This window comes from Jaculus jaculus, chromosome 10 (assembly GCF_020740685.1).
Source record: "Jaculus jaculus isolate mJacJac1 chromosome 10, mJacJac1.mat.Y.cur, whole genome shotgun sequence".
Taxonomy (NCBI): Eukaryota; Metazoa; Chordata; class Mammalia; order Rodentia; family Dipodidae; genus Jaculus; species Jaculus jaculus.
In genome coordinates, this window is record NC_059111.1 from 77,356,371 (window position 1) to 77,374,184 (window position 17,814).

Here is a 17,814-nt window from a genome sequence, read left to right on the forward strand (position 1 = left end):
TTTCACTCTAGCCCAGGCTGACCTGGAATTCACTATGGAGTCTCAGGGTGGCCTCGAACTCATGGCAATCCTCCTACCTCTGCCTCCCAAGTGCTGGGATTAAAGGCATGCACCACCATGCCCAGCTATAGATACATATTTTTATGGCTGACCAAATTTATAGTGAATAGAACTATAATGTTTATACTTCACTTTTTAAAAGTTATTTACTCATTTATTTGAGAGAGAAAGAGAATGGGTGCTCTAGGGCCTCCAGCCACAGCAAATGAACTCCAGATGCATGTGTCCCCTTGTGCATGTGGCTTACGTGGGTCCTGGGGAATTGAACCTGGGTCCTTTGGCTTTACAGGCAAGCGCCTTAACCACTAAGCCCTGTATTTTTACTTTTTAGCAGGAATTTTTGGTTGTGTTTTTGTCTAATGTGGAAATTATGATATATACTTCATAATAGTAATTATGTAGAATAGTGAACTTCTAAGGAAAAATAATGAAAGAAAATATACAAAGAAGAGAATAGTGCTTTATTATTTATTAGTGAAAATGTGTGATTTCTTTTCTTCTGTATTTTACAAAGTATGTTTTCTAATAAAAGTATGATTTTGGGAGTTCATCTTTTTACTGAATAATAGTTAAATAATAATTGAGTCAAATTCAGACAGAATTATGACTCATCTGGGCTGGAGAGATGGCTTAGTAGTTAAGATGCTTGCCTACAAAGGCCCCAGGTTCAATTCCCCAGGACCCATGTAAGCCAGATGCACAGATGGCACATGCATCTGGAGTTTGTTTTCAGTGGCTGGAGGCCCTAGCATGTCCACTCTTTCTTCCTCCCTCCCTCCCTCCCTCCCTCCCTCCCTCCCTCCCTCCCATCTCTCTGCCTGTTTTCCTCTCAATTAATAAATAAATAAAAATAAAATATTTTTTAAAAAAGAATTGTGAATCAGCCAAAGTAGGAAAAGAAGTCACTAAAGTAGACCCATTTGTTTCTTGAACATGAGTGTGGAAAGACAGACAATTTAATCCCTAGAACTCTGATCACAAAGTAGTACTTCAATTTTCTATAGAGCAAACTTATTCGAAACTGATTCATGAATTGTCAAACTAAGAAAACCAGTCTTGGGCTGAAGAGGTGGCTCAGTGCTTAAGGTACTTGGCTGTAAAGCCTATCAACCCAGGTTCAGTTCCCCAGTACTCAAGTAAAGCCAGGTGCAAAAACTGGTACATGCATCTGGAGTTTATTTGTAGTGACTGGAGGCCCTGATGTATTCATTCTGTCTCTTTTCCGCCTTTCTTTTTCTGGTAATAAATAAATAAAATTTTTTTAAAAAGCATTCTTAGTTCTTTTCTGCAGATCTTAACCACATTATCTTTCTGATATAGATTATCTCCACTTTGGTTCTTTGGAGATATGATATAACTGCTCCATCAACTGTTAGTGTTATGTTTAATTCTTTCTTCTGTTACCTAACCCGTCTTCTTTTTTTAAAACTATGTTGCATGTTTGTTTATAGTTTGGTCATTAGAGTATTATTTGGATGGATCTTATATTTAGAGATTGGGAGAATGTTATTAACTAGAACAAGCTGCATCCCTTGGATTCTTTAAACAGAAAATTAGTAATACAGAAAACAATATTTGTTTTGCAGATGTTCGGTTACTGCTTAATAATGATAATCTCCTCAGGGAAGGAGCAGCCCAGTGAGTATTCCATACCATGTTACCATAATTAAAATGACTGGGAGGGGATCCTTTAAAATGATAGTAAAGCACCATCCCATGACCTAAGAGCCTTCAACATCAAGTTCAAGTACATGCAATTATTTATATGTATTCATACCAATATACATAGATTCAGAGAAACCAAAGCAATTAAAAGAGGGGCACAAATATAACAAATTCTTTATTTGTTGTTCTTGTGTTTGCCAGTGTCTTGAACACTTATCAAAGGCTGTGTTTTGACATCTGAAAAACTGGATAAAATTATTTTTGAAATAATGGTTACTTTTATTTTATGTATATTTCCCTTTTTACTATATGATTGACCCTAGTAACTTGTAAAAAATTTTATATGTTGACAATTTTATACATGTAAATATAGTGTATTTTGATCCTGTTCATTCCCACTACCCTTTCTTATCTCACCCTCACTGAACCCTTCCTTCCCAACTAGTCACTTTTAATTTGTTGTCTTATTTTTTCTTATGTGTATATGTAAACCACTGAGTTTAATCAGGATTGCCTGCACAAGCATGGATGGAGGATTATTTACCAGCATACATTCAGCTTTCTGGTGGTTATATACCACTGGAGAAAATGTCTCCCACTTCCCAGCCACCATTAATTGCCAGTAACTCCTCAGGAAAGAATAGGGACCTTAGGCCCTCATACATCATCTATGAAAGAATGTTGATGGGCCCAATATTTTGTAGGCAACAACAGTTGCTGTGAGGTCATGAATGCAACTGGCCATATTATTTCTGGAAAACATTCCATGGCACTCCTCCCCATCTTCTGGCTCTTACCCCTCCTCCTGCAGTGTTCCCTGAGCCTTGCAGGGGTAATAGAGATATGTCATTTAATGCTAGGCACTTCATAGTCACTTATGCTGAGATGAGCACTTGGACAAGTTTTGATCTCCCCTGTAGTCATTCGCCATATAACCCAGGGTGAGGGCAGCCCTCATCTATGGTTATAAACATATTTAGATGGCAGTCTGATGAGTATAACATGTCCATTTAATCAAATAACAGTAATAGCTTCCCTCTTAGGCCCTATGCTGGCCTCCGCCATATATGACTAAGGTTTTCAATATCAAGCATGAATTCCTTCCTATGGTGTAGGTCTCAAACACCACTTTTCTCTCCAGTATACCACCTAGTCTGTAGAACACAATGAACTGAGGACATCCTCTGTAATTTTATCTTAGTAACATTTGAAAGCTTTATTTTAGTCATACAGTGGTTGGCTACCCCATAACTGTCATGCCATTATTGCACCAGTGGGGCCTACCAACTTTTGAGATCTTTGAGTTTGGAAGAATTTATCCACTCACAAATTCCTAACATTAGTATACATGCATATATACATACATACAATCCATAATATACATAAATAACAGTAGATATACATACAAACAAATTTTCTTGAATTTTTGAATGATTCAAAGAACCAGGCAGTTCTAATCCTAATAAATTATCTTTGCACCAGTGAGCACATCCATGTCTTCTCATAACTATCCTAGGATTTCAGAGAAGTAACTCAGTTATTCCCCACTGCCACCTCCCTGAATAGGCCTGAGAACTCTGATCTTCAGTTAAACAATTCCATTACTCAATTGAAAATAGTGAAATGGTATAAATTTTCAAATCCTTAAAATGAGTATTTAGTATCTTTCCTAAATATTGTCAGCTACCTTTTCTAGTATACCACCCTGTATGTAGAATCCAGACTAACTGGGGATATTCTTTCAATTTCTATCTTAGTAATGTTTGAAGATTTGATTTTAAAAATTTGTCTTATTGGGTGTGGCAGGAGTATATGCATGTAATCCCAACACCTGGGTGGTTGAGACAGGAGAATTACAAGTTCATGGCCAGTCCAAACTACATAGCAAAGTTCATCTTTCTTACAGCATAAGGCAAAAAAAAGAAAAAAGAAAAAGTCCTTCCTTTCCAGTTTATTTTTAAATATTTTTTATCTGAGGGATGGGAGAAAATGAGAGAATGGATGCGTCAGGGCCTCCTTTGTGTATCTGGCCTTATGTGGGACCTGGGGAATCAAACCTAGCCAGGAGACTTTGCCAGAAAGTATTTTATCTCTCCAGCCCATCTTTCCTTTTTCTTATTTATGTTTTATTTATCTATTTTTATTTGTTTATTTGAGAGCGATAGAGAGAGAGAAGGAGAGGGAGAGAGAGGGGGAGAGAAAGGGCGCGCCAGGGCCTCCAGCCACTGCAAACTAACTCCAGATGTGTGCGCCCCTTTATGCATCTGGCTAACGTGGGTCCTGGAGAATTGAGCCTCGAACCAGGTTCTTAGGTTTCACAGGCAAGTGCTTAACTGCTAAACCATCCCTCCAGCCCCCATCTTTCCTTTTAAAATAACATTCCACCATGTGTTTATGGACATTCTGTTTATCCATTCACCTTTCAATGGGTATTTGGGTTGCTTCCACCTGTCACTTCTAGCAAAAGTACCTTGTTAGGAGCAGCTCAGCGCACACCTTTGAGTTTAGTCTGCAGCTTCTAAGTAAGTGATGCTTTTGGTCAAGTTTTTTCAAGCCTTACTGAATTTTGTTGTATATTAAAGTAGGTTACTTTTCTTTATAATAGCATATAGTATGTTGAGAAAAGCCTGTGGATTCACAAGTTAAAATGAAAACCTTGATTTGTTCAGAAAATTTCACTGTATTACAAAATTGTCCAAAGAAGTATTTATCCTGAGAACAGTTGCTTCATTTTAAATCAGTTAGTTATAAAATAAATTTGAAATGTGAGCTATATTTCTTTTGTTTTACAAGCCAAATTTCTTGCATAGCTGTGTTCTTCAAAAGGCAGGTACAAACTATGAAAATCTCCTCTACTGGAAAAGCTAAGACAGGATTGTAAGTTCAAGTCAAGCCTGGACAACTTAGCAAGACTGACTTTGTAGCTCAGTGGTAGACTGCTTGTCTAACATGTCATGAAAATGGTCTTGGGTTGAGCCTCCATTAGAAAGGAAGCAAGAGTGAGGGAGGGACAGAGAGAGAGAGGGTTGGGGAGGAAGATACTGAAGTAGAAAATACATGATATTTGATATTCTGATCCTTTAAGGAAATAGGTATTTGAGGAGCTAGGTAGTATTTACAATGTGATCCCAAGAGAGAAAAGAAACCAAGCATTTTATTTATTTTATTTGAGAAAGAGAGAGTGGGGTGGAAGGGCAGAAAGAGAATGGGCATGTCAAGGCCTTTAGCCACTGCAAATAAACTCCAGACACATGCACCACCGGTTACATCTGGCTTACATGGGTCCTGGGGAATTGAAACTGGGTCCTTTGGCTTTGCAAGTAAGCACCTTAACTGCTAAGCCATCTCTCCAACCCACAAATCAAAAATTCTAAAACTAAATGTTTGTTTGACATCATTTGTAGACATATGAAGTGTGGGAAGTGCATAGCTACACTTTAAATCTGTGATTGACTTTACAGTATTACTTACTGTGAGTCACAGTGTCATCTCTGAAATATTTCTGAGCAAAGTATAAACTCCGTTGTTTCCCTTCCTTTGCTTTGAGTTGTTTAAAACCTTGTGTTTGCCCTCAGAAGATTTGTAATCTATCACTAAACTGTCCAAAACTGCAACACTAATGTTTAGAGGACAAGACAAAATTTTTCAATAGACAATAGTCTCTGTGCAATTTCTTTTTTCTAAATACTCCAATGCTCATGTTGTCATATGTCTACTGCCAAATTAATCTTTTAATTTTATTTTATTTATGAGAGAGAGAGAGAAAATGAGTGTGTCATGGCCTCTACCACTGCAAACTCCAGATGTATGCACCACCATGTGCATTTGGATTACATGGGTTCTGGGGAATGGAACTTGGGTCCTTAGGCTTTGCAAGCAAGTGCCTTAACTGCTAAGGCATCTCTCCAGCCCCCAAATTAATCTTTAGAAGCACTTCCATTTTGCTTTTTGAAAAAAATTGTGACTATGCTTTGCCTCCCAAATTTATTATTACATCTTCAAGACCTTGTAGCTCAACTCAGTAAGTATAAATTAGCGCCTGCTTGAAGCTTTCTATGATATTGGACCTATCTTCTATTCATTTGCTCATAGTGGTCCCTCTTAATAAAATAACTTTTTCTTCCTATTATTTTGACTTCTACAAGACCAGGCCTGCCTTTTTTCATGCTCATTTGTCAGTATCATATTCATCAAGAAATTGCCTTTTCTGGGGCTAGAGATATGGCTCAGTGATTAAGGCACTTGCTTGCGAAGCCAAAGGATCCAGGTTCGATTCCCCAGGACTCATGTAAGCCAGATGCACAAGGAGCACATGCATCTGGAGTTTGTTTGCAGTGGCTGGAGGCCCTGGTGTGCCCATTCTCACTGTTTGTCTTCTCTCTCTCTCTCTCTCTCTCTCTCTCTCTTTCTGTTAGCAAATACACAAATAAATAAATAAATAAATAAATTTTAAAGAAATTGCCTCTTTTTGTACTTTTTCTTAACAAGGTGTTAACATGTATAATAGAATGTTACATACATCTAAATGTATAATTTTTCTATATTGTATTGTCTTAATTCTCTTAATGTTTTTTTCTGTTTTATGGCTATATTTATGCATTATTCCTTCTATTTAACTGTAAGTCCTTTGATCATAAGTTCTGTTTGATTATCACAGCAACCTAGTTTCTTTCCTCACTTATTAAATATATATCCCACTGAAATAATTGGATATGCATCTGATGTCTAACTAATTGTTACCTTCTGGTCCAAATTAAAAGGCCAGTTTACTGATTTATTTTGCTAAATAGTGAAAGCTACAGCTTTTTAAGTAACCATATTTATATTCTTACTGTAGTTAATATGAGATCAGTAAGAATTATAACCCTTTTGGTGTGAGTAGTATGTGTTGTGTGTATGTTAGCACACGTATTATGTATGCACATATGTGTAGATAGCATGCCCAATGCACAGCAGTCAAGGAAACATGTCAATATCCTTCTCTATCACTCTTCTTTTTTCTCTGAGACAGAGATCACTGAATCTGGAATTCCTGTTTTTCATTTATAGTTCCTAACTTGTGAGCTAGAGTAGCCTCCTATCTTTGTCTCCATCTCAGCAGTGGGGTTATCCATTTCTAGCTTTTTATATGCGGTCTCCAGGTTAAACCCAGGTTCTCATGTTTGCACAGGAAATGATCTTACCTGCTGAGCCATCTCCCCAGCCCTGAAAAATTACAATTTTCTTAACTTTGACATGTACAATACAGGCAGACACTTATTGACATGTGATAGTCATTGTTAAAAAGGATTAAGCTAATCTTAATTGGCCTTTTTCTTTTTTAGTGCATTTGCACAGTATAACTTGGATCAGTTTACTCCAGTAAAAATTGAAGGTTATGAAGATCAGGTATGTTCCAGATAAGTACAGAATCTCACTCCTTTTTGTTTCATTTATAATGTTTTATTTATCTAGGAAGAACTATAAAGTGATGTGTCTAAAGATTAAAAAATTACTCATTTTAATTACAGACTTTTACTGTCAAAGTAATTCAAAATGTAATTTCTTTTGTTGAAACTAATATAAGTAGAAATTCATTTTAAAAATAATGTGATGTGGTTTAGATAATTTAGAGTTACTAATAATTGATTAGCCATTATATTTTATTTCAGTCCATGCTTATGTGAAGTACTAGAAGAAGTGGCAGAATAAAAGAGAATAATGATTTTCAAAGAACAACAAGAAAATCCTTAGTTGTTTCTTTGGCATTATTCATTACATAAAATGTACTTTTTGTAGTTAAAGGGAAGAATAAATCCAGTTAGATGGATGATGACTTGTTGCTGAATTTAAATCCATATGCAGATATGTATGTGTATATACATACACATATATAAAACCACATATTGTTGCATTATACTACTCTGATTTATATTATTTCTCTAGAGTTTTTTGTCCTGCCGCTGCTGCTACTCCTTCACTTCTTCTTTTTCCTTTTTTTTTTTTTTTTTTTGGTTACTGTTAGCAGTACTACAGAGTATATTTATACCTCTGATCACATATAAAATTATTTTCTTGGGCTGGAGAGATGGCTTAGCGGTTAAACGCTTGCCTGTGAAGCCTAAGGACCCTGGTTCGAGGCTCGGTTCCCCAGGTCCCACGTTAGCCAGATGCACAAGGGGGCGCACGCGTCTGGAGTTCGTTTGCAGAGGCTGGAAGCCCTGGCGCACCCATTCTCTCTCTCTCCCTCTACCTGTCATTCTCTCTGTGTCTGTTGCTCTCAAATAAATAAATAAAATTATTTTCTTGGGGTAACTAGAGATGACAAGTGATTTTTTAATTTTATTTTTTAATCATGTTGGGAGCAAATCTAGGGCCTCATACATGCTAGGCAAGTACTCTAATATTGAGCATTAAAAAAAGCAAAGCAAAAACAAACACACAAAAACACCTTTAGGTGTGATGGTGATGCAACTTCTGTAATGTGGTCTGTACACATTGTTTTCCTATACATGTGTTGAAATGTCATTTGGTATCCCATAAATGTATATAAATGCTCTGTGTCAGTTACAGTAAAAAATGCCCAGTGGAAATGGAAATAGTAAACCAAAGTATATGCAAAAATATTTAGTTGGCTATTTTTTTTATTTGAGAAAGAGAAAAAATGAAAGACTAGGTATGCCAGAGCCTCTGGCCACTGCAAATGAACTCCAGATGCACACACCACTTTGGGTGTCTGCCTTTTCATGGGTACTGGCAAATTTTACCTGGGTCCTTAGAGTTTGCAAGCAAGTGCCTTAACTGCTAAACCATCACTCCAACTTCAGTTTCCTTTTTTTTTTTTTTTTTAATTTGAGAGAGAGAGAATGGTAGCCACTGCATACAAACTCCAGACAAGTGTACCCCCTTGTGCACATGTGTGACATTGTGCACTTATGTACTGTGCGTCTGGTTTACATGGAACCATTCTCAGGCAAGCGCCTTAATTGCTAAGCCTCCTCTCCAGCCCTTTAGTTTGTATTTTTAATGGTGCCTTTTCTTACTCTAGAAAAGAAATCAACTTACAAATAAAGAGATGTCATATCAATTAATACAGGATGACATCTTAGTAGTAGATTGGCAGATTATATTATATGCACACAGTGGGATATTATGCAATCATTAGGAGTATGGCGAGAGCTTGTTCAGCAGACTTTTGGGGATTTTATAGATGGTTACACTGAAAAAGGTAAGGTGAATAGAAATGTATATGTGTGTGTGCATTTTTATAATTCTTTTAAAATAATTACTTCAAAAGTGTGTACAGATATAGCCATTTATGTGCATATAGCCATAACATTATAGAAAATTGCATCCTTTTTTGTTAAGCATGATTTACATCTAAGGAATAGGAGAGTCCTGGTGTAGGTCAGGATTCAATGATTAGGAGAGGAACAAGGGAAGACAATAGGGGAAAGCTTTTAAAGCTTAAAATAAAATATCATTTATGCATGTGTTATTTGTATGTATACAAATGAATCAATTGTGCTTTAAAAATTTGGAAGTTGTTGGGCTGGAGAGATGACTTAGCAGTTAAGGTACTTGCCTGCTAGGCCTAAGGATCCAGGTTCAATTCCCCAGTACCCACAGATGCATAAGGTGGTGCATGCAGCAGGAGTTTATTTGTGGTATGGCCTGGTATGACCATTCTCTCTATCTCCCTACCCCCCTACCCTCTCAAATAAATAATTTTTTTTTTTTCAATTTGGAAGTTGGGCTGGAGAGATGTCTTAGCATTTAAGGCATTTGCCTGCAAAGGCTAACAACCCGAATTCAGTTCCCCAGCCAGATGGACAAAGTGTCACTCTGGAGTCCACTAGCAGCAGCTGGAGACCCTGGCGTGCCCATTTTGTCTCTCTCTGCTTGCAAATAAATAAATCATTTTTTTAAAAAATGAAGTTAATACCAGTCAGTGAAACAAAGCAGATACCTTGGAGCAGGTCAGATTGTGGCCCCAGAGCAAAGTTGAACTGAAGAATTTCCTCCCCGGAGTGATAGTCCTTGGTTTTGAGGAACTGGAGCCTGGTATAAGAAATAGTAAAGTGCTTTTATGTCCCAAAATGGGTGGGCAGGGGGAGTTTAAGGTTGGAGGAAGACTGGGTGCTAACTCCAGCAATGTGATTGGGGAGCCAATTTATTTATTTATTATTTTCACTGAGTGGCCAGAAGTTATATTGGGAGAATATCTGATCTATGCTGAGAATGGCCTTGTGATATTTATTATGATCCACTTTTGTGAAATAGTAGAGTTGTACCATATGATGAAACCTGTTGCTTAGAGTAAAATAGTTGTAGTTTTAAGAAATAATTTATTCTTTTTAATGTGGTTATATTTTCCAAGTAATACTGATTAAAAATACTTACATACCTACTTTTAAGTTCACAGTTTAGCATTCTTACTATGTATCTATTCTTAACTTTTTTTCTCTAAATTCATTAATTGAAGGTGTTGATAACAGAACATGGTGACTTGGGGAATGGAAAGTTCTTGGATCCAAAAAACAGAATGTGTTTCAAATTTGATCACTTGAGAAAGGAAGCAACTGATCCAAGACCCTTTGAAGCAGAAAATGCAATTGAATCATGGAGAAATTCGGTAGATACTGCTCTGCGAGCCTATGTAAAAGAACATTATCCAAATGGGGTCTGCACTGTAAGTCAGTGGGCAGTTTTTTCATTTTGTTACCTGACAGTTTTGATAATTTCTTGAAGTTTAGAATAATGTACAGAACATTTGATAACTTACCGTTTTTTCTTTGAAGTAAATATTCATAAGAATGTTCAATATTTTTTTTCAGAAAACTAATATATAATTACAGCCCCAAATGGGAAACTATTTGTACCTTAAATTCAGGTACGAGTTTAATAGATTGGATTAGAAGATGTGTTGAGAATTTTCAGTTTGTTGTTTCTGTCTCATTGCAGTTTAAATCAATTTTTTAATTTAGTATCAGGAATCTTAGAAGATAAAATAATTTGGAAGTGTAATCATATCCTCAAGTATTTATAGTTGACCTTTTGGTTTTTATGTCATTGTTTCATTGATTTCACCTATTTTTATTTCTTCAGAATGCACTGTTGTAAAAAATCAGAGTGCTCTTTTGTTTTTGAACTTCCATAAGCCTGTATGCAACCAGCTGGGCTCTGTAGCGCCTGAATTTGTAGCCATAGTCAAATGGTAGTCAGATTCTGAATATCTGATTAAAATCCTTCAGAGACTTGGTTAGGGTAGATTCAGGAAGCTAGGCATCCTGAATCAAGCTTATGAAGGCTAGTGATCAAGCCTCTGCTTACCTCTTCAACCTAGCCCTATCATAGTTTTTGCTTGCTTTCCTACAGTGATTATTGTCCCCAACAACATCTCATTTTTTTTCTCAGAAGTTTTCTATCTAGGGAAGAAATTCATATGGTCTGCTAAGCATCTAGCCCTCAATAATTGTTTGAGAAATATGGCAGTATAAGCTAAAATAATCTTACAAGTGATTTGAATTGCAGCTTGTTGATTAGAATTGTTTTAGAATATCTCAGTAATAGTGGCTGAGTTAGAGAGCTGTCATTCTTGGGAGGTTATTCAAAGATATTAATTATTCATTAAAAGGCAAGTGAATAACATGACATCACCATATAACACAGGTATTTGTTTAATGATCTCAGTTATAAGTAAATAATTTTTTCTCTATCCCAATACTTCTTAAAATAACTTCAGAAATGATAATACCTGTGATTGAAAAGTGAACAAAATAATCATCCCTAACTAAATCCTGCTTTTACTGTACATGGGAAATGAATTTATATATATGCTTAAAATGAGTTACCTATTCGCACATACATTTGAATGAAAGCAATGATATAGCTAGGATTCTTAAGATTAGTTTGATGGTTTTTTGCTCAGCACATTTTACTGTACTGTGAACTCTTTCATGAGCCACTAACAGTTTGGATGTGCATGTTTGAAAATTTGTTTTTCTAGTTATTATATTAAGAATGAGGACCTGCTTTGTATCCTTCTATGTGTTTCTATCAATGTTGTACAAGTTTCAGCATTTTATAAATGTTTAAAATTGAGCTCTGTGGTTTCAATTCATCTTCATTTTTGTTTTCTTTGCCAACAAAGGTGTATGGCAAAAAAATAGATGGACAGCAAACCATTATTGCATGCATAGAAAGCCATCAATTTCAAGCAAAAAATTTTTGGTAAGTTAAAGTGTCTTGTATTAAGGAATATTGGCATTGTTTATATTCTTTTCTACTCCTGTGTAATTGACTAAAGCCAATGTAAACATGATGTAAACCTTCAGTCTTTAGACAATACAAGAGAGATTGGTTTCATAATAAGCCTAAACATAAAGGGAAGCAACAGTACTGTTGACATGCAGTGAAAAGAATGTAGGAGGCAGCACCCTAAGGGAGCATGCGCAGGCAAGCAGACCAGGTGGCAGATCCATCTGCTCCTTCTGAGAAGGTGTGTTCCAATAGTGGAGGAGGTCAGAGGCAATTCTAATGCAAGAACAGTAGTAGTTGTGTGAATTGGGGACTTTCGGTTAGTTGCATTGGAGGAGGGGGATTGTGTTTGATTGACCAATGTGAAAAAGTAATATCACTCTACTACATACAAATCAGTTATTCCTACAAAAGTCTGGCACCCTTTACCTCCTACTGGCAAATTGTTAGTCTTTTTTATTCTTAGAGGATATTATTTCTGAGGTGTTGCCTGTTAAAGAATTCTGAGGTTCTCTAAGACTTTACAAGTTCAGAATTGAATGAAATTTAACTTTTGTCTCCCTTTTTTGTTAATATATGCTGAGAGTATCCATATCTTTTTTTTTTATGGTTTTAATTCACTTGGTGGTGCTTCTGTTGAGGGTAAAGCTATAGCTGTCAGTAACCCCAGTAAGCCTTTTTGGACCATGAGCCCATATCAGAAATAAATTTTAGGATTCCAAGGTTAATCAAGATTAGTTGGAGGAATATAGTTCCAGAGTCACTGAAAAGAAATCATTTCTGTATCTAGACATATGTGTAACAGGTTTCAACTTTTTCAAGATTCTGACATATAAAGGTATTTTATAGACTAGTTATAAATATAATTTCTTATTTACCTAAAAATATATAACACTGACTTATCAAAATTGTATGACAGTAAATCTTTGCAAAATTATTGATTTATGTTTTCATGCCAATAAATAATTACAAAATCAGCCTTAATTGAAATTAAACTACTGTTAAAGATGGAGTTGGTAAACTTTATTTTAAAATCTTTTGGAAAACTTAGTAAGTAATTTGTTTTCAAAACCCTCCTTTGAGCTTTAGCATCTATTAAATGTATAAAATCTCTTGGGTTTTCTATCCTCACTACATATTGATTGCTTTTTAAACACTATAAATGTTGTAAGTTAAAAATGATTTCCACTTTCTGGAAAAGACAAATATTAGGCCGGGCATGGTGATGCACACCTGTAATCACAGTATTTAGGAAGTCTTGGCAGGAAGATTGCAAGTTCAAGTCCTGCCTGTGTTACATAGCAAAGTCCAGGCTTGCCTAGGTCACCTACTCTGCCATATCTTGGGTTTTAGTCAAAACTTTCTTTTGTAGCCGGGTGTGGTGGCACACGCCTTTAATCCCAGCACTCGGGAGGCAGAGGTAGGTGGATCACTGAGAGTTCAAGGCCACCCTGAGAATACATAGTAATTCCAGGTCAGCCTGAGCTAGAGTGAGACCCTACCTTAGAAAACCAAAAAAAAAAAAAAATCTTTCTTTTGTTAGTCTCTGCTGTTTCCTTGTGTCTATCAATATTAAGAGGTTAATAAATGTTGGTTGAAGGAGTGCATATTTGTAATTACAGGATTTTTAAGAGGGGGCAAAATCTTAACCTCTTCTGGGTCAAAACCTCTAACCAAAAGTAGCATGGGAAAAGGCTTATTTCTAGGAGTAGGTTCATCATGTTAGAGAAAGCATGATGGACCTGCGGCGGAAGCCTGAGTATACATGTCCCCATCAGTGAGAAGGAAGTAGTCTGAATGAGCTGGCTGTCAATACCCAATGGGGCTGGACCTGCCCAGGATAACACACCTCCTCCAGCTAAGCTCCACAAACTTCCCAAATTGCCACCAGCTGAGGACGTAGTATTCAAAATACATGAGGCCATGAGGGACATTTCATTCAAACTGCCACATGTTGTTGACATTGAGCAAGGGTACTAGTTGAAATTATTCCTAAATTTATGCTATCAAATGAGTTGAAATTTTCCCCCCAATCAATGGCAATATTTGTATTATTGTCACAATAATAGTAACATATGTCTAGACCCTACTAGTTTTTTGGCCTCATGCCTAAGTAAATAAAATAACTTCTTTTGGAATCATAAAACAAAAGTACTCACTGAAAACCAAGATGTGTTATTTAGTTCTCTTTAATTGTGTAAAACATTCACATTTTTCTGGTAGTTTTCAAATACTGCTTGTTGACTGAAGGTATGCGAGGACTGTCATTCTACAGACTTTTGATGTTAAAAATATTGTAAGAAACCTAGGAGTAATTTTATAGTAAAAGCCAGCCTAGTGATTCTTTTTTTTTTTTTTTCTTTTTTCTTTTTTCGAGGTAGAGTCTCATTCTGGTCCAGGCTGACCTGGAATTAACTCTGTCATCTCAGGGTGGCCTTGAACTCATGGCAATCCTCCTACCTCTGCCTCCCAAGTGCTGGGATTAAAGGCGTGCGCAACCACGCCCAGCAAGCCTAGTGATTCTTTTTTTTTTTTTTTTAATTTTTTTTTTATTTATTTCTTTGAGAGCGACAGACACAGAGAGAAAGACAGATAGAGGAAGAGAGAGAGAATGGGCGCGCCAGGGCTTCCAGCCTCTGCAAACGAACCCCAGATGCGTGCGCCCCCTTGTGCATCTGGCTAATGTGGGACCTGGGGAACCGAGCCTTGAACCGGGGTCCTTAGGCTTCACAGGCAAGCGCTTAACCGCTAAGCCATCTCTCCAGCCCAAGCCTAGTGATTCTTAATTCTGCAGCTTTTGATTCAGAAAAGGAAACAGGTATTAATTTATATGCAAAGAACATACTGGCAAAAATAAAGGGTTGCAGTGAAAAGGCTGGCTGTCAGAAAAATAAGATCAAATTCCCAGGTAGACAAAATTAATATGCCAATTGTTTATCATTTTTTATTTTCCACTGTAAATATGTTAATTTGTAACCAATCCCTTTTGATAATGAGTGCCTTATATATGGAAACTTAAACCTAACATTGAAAAAGAATATTCATAACTGTAGCTCTTTCTTTCTAAATATCAAATCTATTGGCGTTTTTTTAATGTTTTCTATTCTTAACTATGGTTTTGTTTTAGTATTGTGGCTTTGCATTATTTGGTAGGTACTGTCCACTTATATTTATGAAAGCCATCATACTCCAAACATGGTTGAGTTTTTCTTAAAGATGCAGCTTCAGACTTTTAAGGGCTTTATACTAACTTTGAATTATATTTTAACTTTAGCTTTAGAATTCTTAACTGTATACATCATATGGTCCTTGCTTGGGTAAAGATTAAATATTCCTCATTATAAAATATGTCCAGCATTTTCCCCCATGTTGTTTCACACTATAGCTTTGAATTTAAATCCAAAGTTTAATATTGATTCAAATCATTTTCCCTGCCCTTATTTCCCTTATTTACAGCTGCTGTTTTTATTTTTAAGGAATGGTCGTTGGAGGTCAGAATGGAAGTTTACAGTCACTCCCTCAACCACCCAAGTGGTTGGCATCTTGAAAATTCAGGTATGAAAAATAAAAACAATGATTTACTGATCTAAACGAAGAAACAGTAAGCTTATGTTTTCATAGTATACTGTAACCTTTCTTTTGTAAACCTTGTTTTAGGTAATGGGAAAAACAAGAAATGGTGTTTCACAAATCTTTAATAGCCTTATATTTCATTCATAATCCATCAAAAATCCACAAGGAGAGCTAACAGCTTTTAAAACATTACTAAAATTAGACACATCCATTTGGCATCTTCCTCATAAAATCTGTTCATGTACACATTTGAGTTTGAGGCGTGCTCTTCTGTGATCCAAATTGAATGGAGTTTGGCAAAATATTTTACACACACACACACACACACACACACACACACACACACACATAATCTATCTTCTAAATAAATCATGTTTGGCTTCTTACATGACCTTTGCTAGAATTGAATTCTTTGACTTTTTAATTTTTATTTTTTTATTTTATTTTTTGGTTTTTTGAGGTAGGGTCTCACTCTAGTCCAGGCTGACCTGGAATTAACTATGTCTCAGGGTGGTCTCGAACTCACAGCAATCCTCTTATCTCTGCCCCCCAATCCTTTTGTCTGTGCTGGGATTAAAGGCGTGTCCACCACACCTAGCTCTTTGACTCTCAATGTAAACTGATGTTTGTATAGAACACTTGATAACTAACTTTATTTTAATACAAATATTATGCAAACTAAGAGAAGTACTGACTAATCTTTGCTTTAGTTCATTTGTTTGATCAAAATAATGGAATATGTAGTGCTAAGATCTATAAAAGAATAAAAACTAATTGGATGCTACAGTTCTGTCATAGGCTTTAGTATATATCTTTAGTCTTGCATTCTATTGCTCTTATGTCTTAGTGTCTATTTCTTTAGGCATCAGAGAATAGAAATTGAGAGCTGAAGTTTGAACTCATGCATCCTGAGTTTGAGTCCTAACCAGTTACTGTGTGTGACTTCAAGTGGGTTAGGCTCCTCCTGCTTATTTTTGCATTTGTCATACATGATCTTAGGATTGAGGGTTTATTGATGGATAGGGCTATTGCTTACATTATTCCCTACTGTTGGACATCAGTACCTCTTTTCTGGGTAATTTTATCAATTTTATAAAATGATGCCCTTGGTCTGACCAGTTTATTGAATATAGGGATTGTTTGTTTTGTTTTCAACATTTAGCATAGTACCTAGTATTAGAGTTACTTTATTTTGTTAAGTTACTGCTAATGTATTTTGTATAACCCTTGTATTGACACATGAGATGAGAGACTGTCTTTATAAAAGCCATATATCTGCATTATGTTACTGTGTTTCTAATAGTTATAATAATCCTTGTTTGTTGAATAAATTCATGTCTGAATTTGGGGAATTAAGTGGTTGATAGAACTACATAGTTTGGAAGATAATATTGTTAGGTCACTTTTAGACATCTCGGGTTTTCATTCCATTGAAGTGACTATGAAGTAAAATATCTAGCAATCAAGTCAGTGGAAATGACTCACTGTGTCGATAATTGGAGGAACATCTAGGTTCTCCTTACTAGACTGAAGTCAGGAAAAATCCAAAAGGTCTGGAGCTCATCAGAAATGTCTGGAATAGAGCTAAAATTGTTAGTCATATTAATTGATGTTATTGCTTATGCCATGGAAATATCCTGTAATGTGCTTTATTTTTTTCTCATAGGTTCATTATTATGAAGATGGTAATGTTCAGCTAGTGAGTCATAAAGATATACAAGATTCCCTCACAGTGTCTGTGAGTAATTAATTCCATAGTAAAATTAAAATAATCTGTGTTTCTGTAAAATTCAGAACCTAAAATTTCATATTTAAGATTACTGACAAAGTAGTGTGACACTCACTGCAATCTGATTTTCTGACTGCCTGTTTTGGCCATTACCTATAAATGTACTTGTGCCATATTGCCTGTGGCTTCCATGACTGGTTTCCTTCTACTTAGCATATTGTCAGTGTTTATCTGTATTGAGGTATATATCACTACCTTATTCCCTTTTGTTGCCAAATTATCTACTGTGTGGGTATTCACTGTTCCACTTGTCAGTTGATAGATGAACATTCCTATACTATTTTTTTTCTGTAGATTTTATTTTTTATTGAATATAAATAGGGATGAGATTGTTGGGTTATATGCTCATTGTGTGCTTAACATTGTGACATATTGTCACTGTTTTCCAGAATGGCAGTACTGTTTTATAGTTCCTCTAGCAGTATGAGGCTTCCAGTTTTCTCTTATTCTTACCAAAACTTGGCTTTTTGGTTGTATTCCTCATAGTC

The 17,814-nt window shown here is 36.0% G+C and overlaps 1 protein-coding gene across 1 annotated transcript in view; it reads left to right on the top strand.

Annotated features, from left to right (window-relative positions):
- Capza2 (capping actin protein of muscle Z-line subunit alpha 2) overlaps positions 1 to 17,814 on the top strand; it is a 41,961-nt gene that overhangs the window by 19,611 nt on the left and 4,536 nt on the right. Inside the window, exons 3-8 of the mRNA XM_045160971.1 lie at positions 1,647 to 1,698; positions 7,050 to 7,113; positions 10,190 to 10,396; positions 11,858 to 11,937; positions 15,441 to 15,519; positions 17,204 to 17,275. Coding sequence (XP_045016906.1) covers positions 1,647 to 1,698; positions 7,050 to 7,113; positions 10,190 to 10,396; positions 11,858 to 11,937; positions 15,441 to 15,519; positions 17,204 to 17,275 — 554 coding nt within the window. The remainder of the gene's footprint in view (positions 1 to 1,646; positions 1,699 to 7,049; positions 7,114 to 10,189; positions 10,397 to 11,857; positions 11,938 to 15,440; positions 15,520 to 17,203; positions 17,276 to 17,814) is intronic.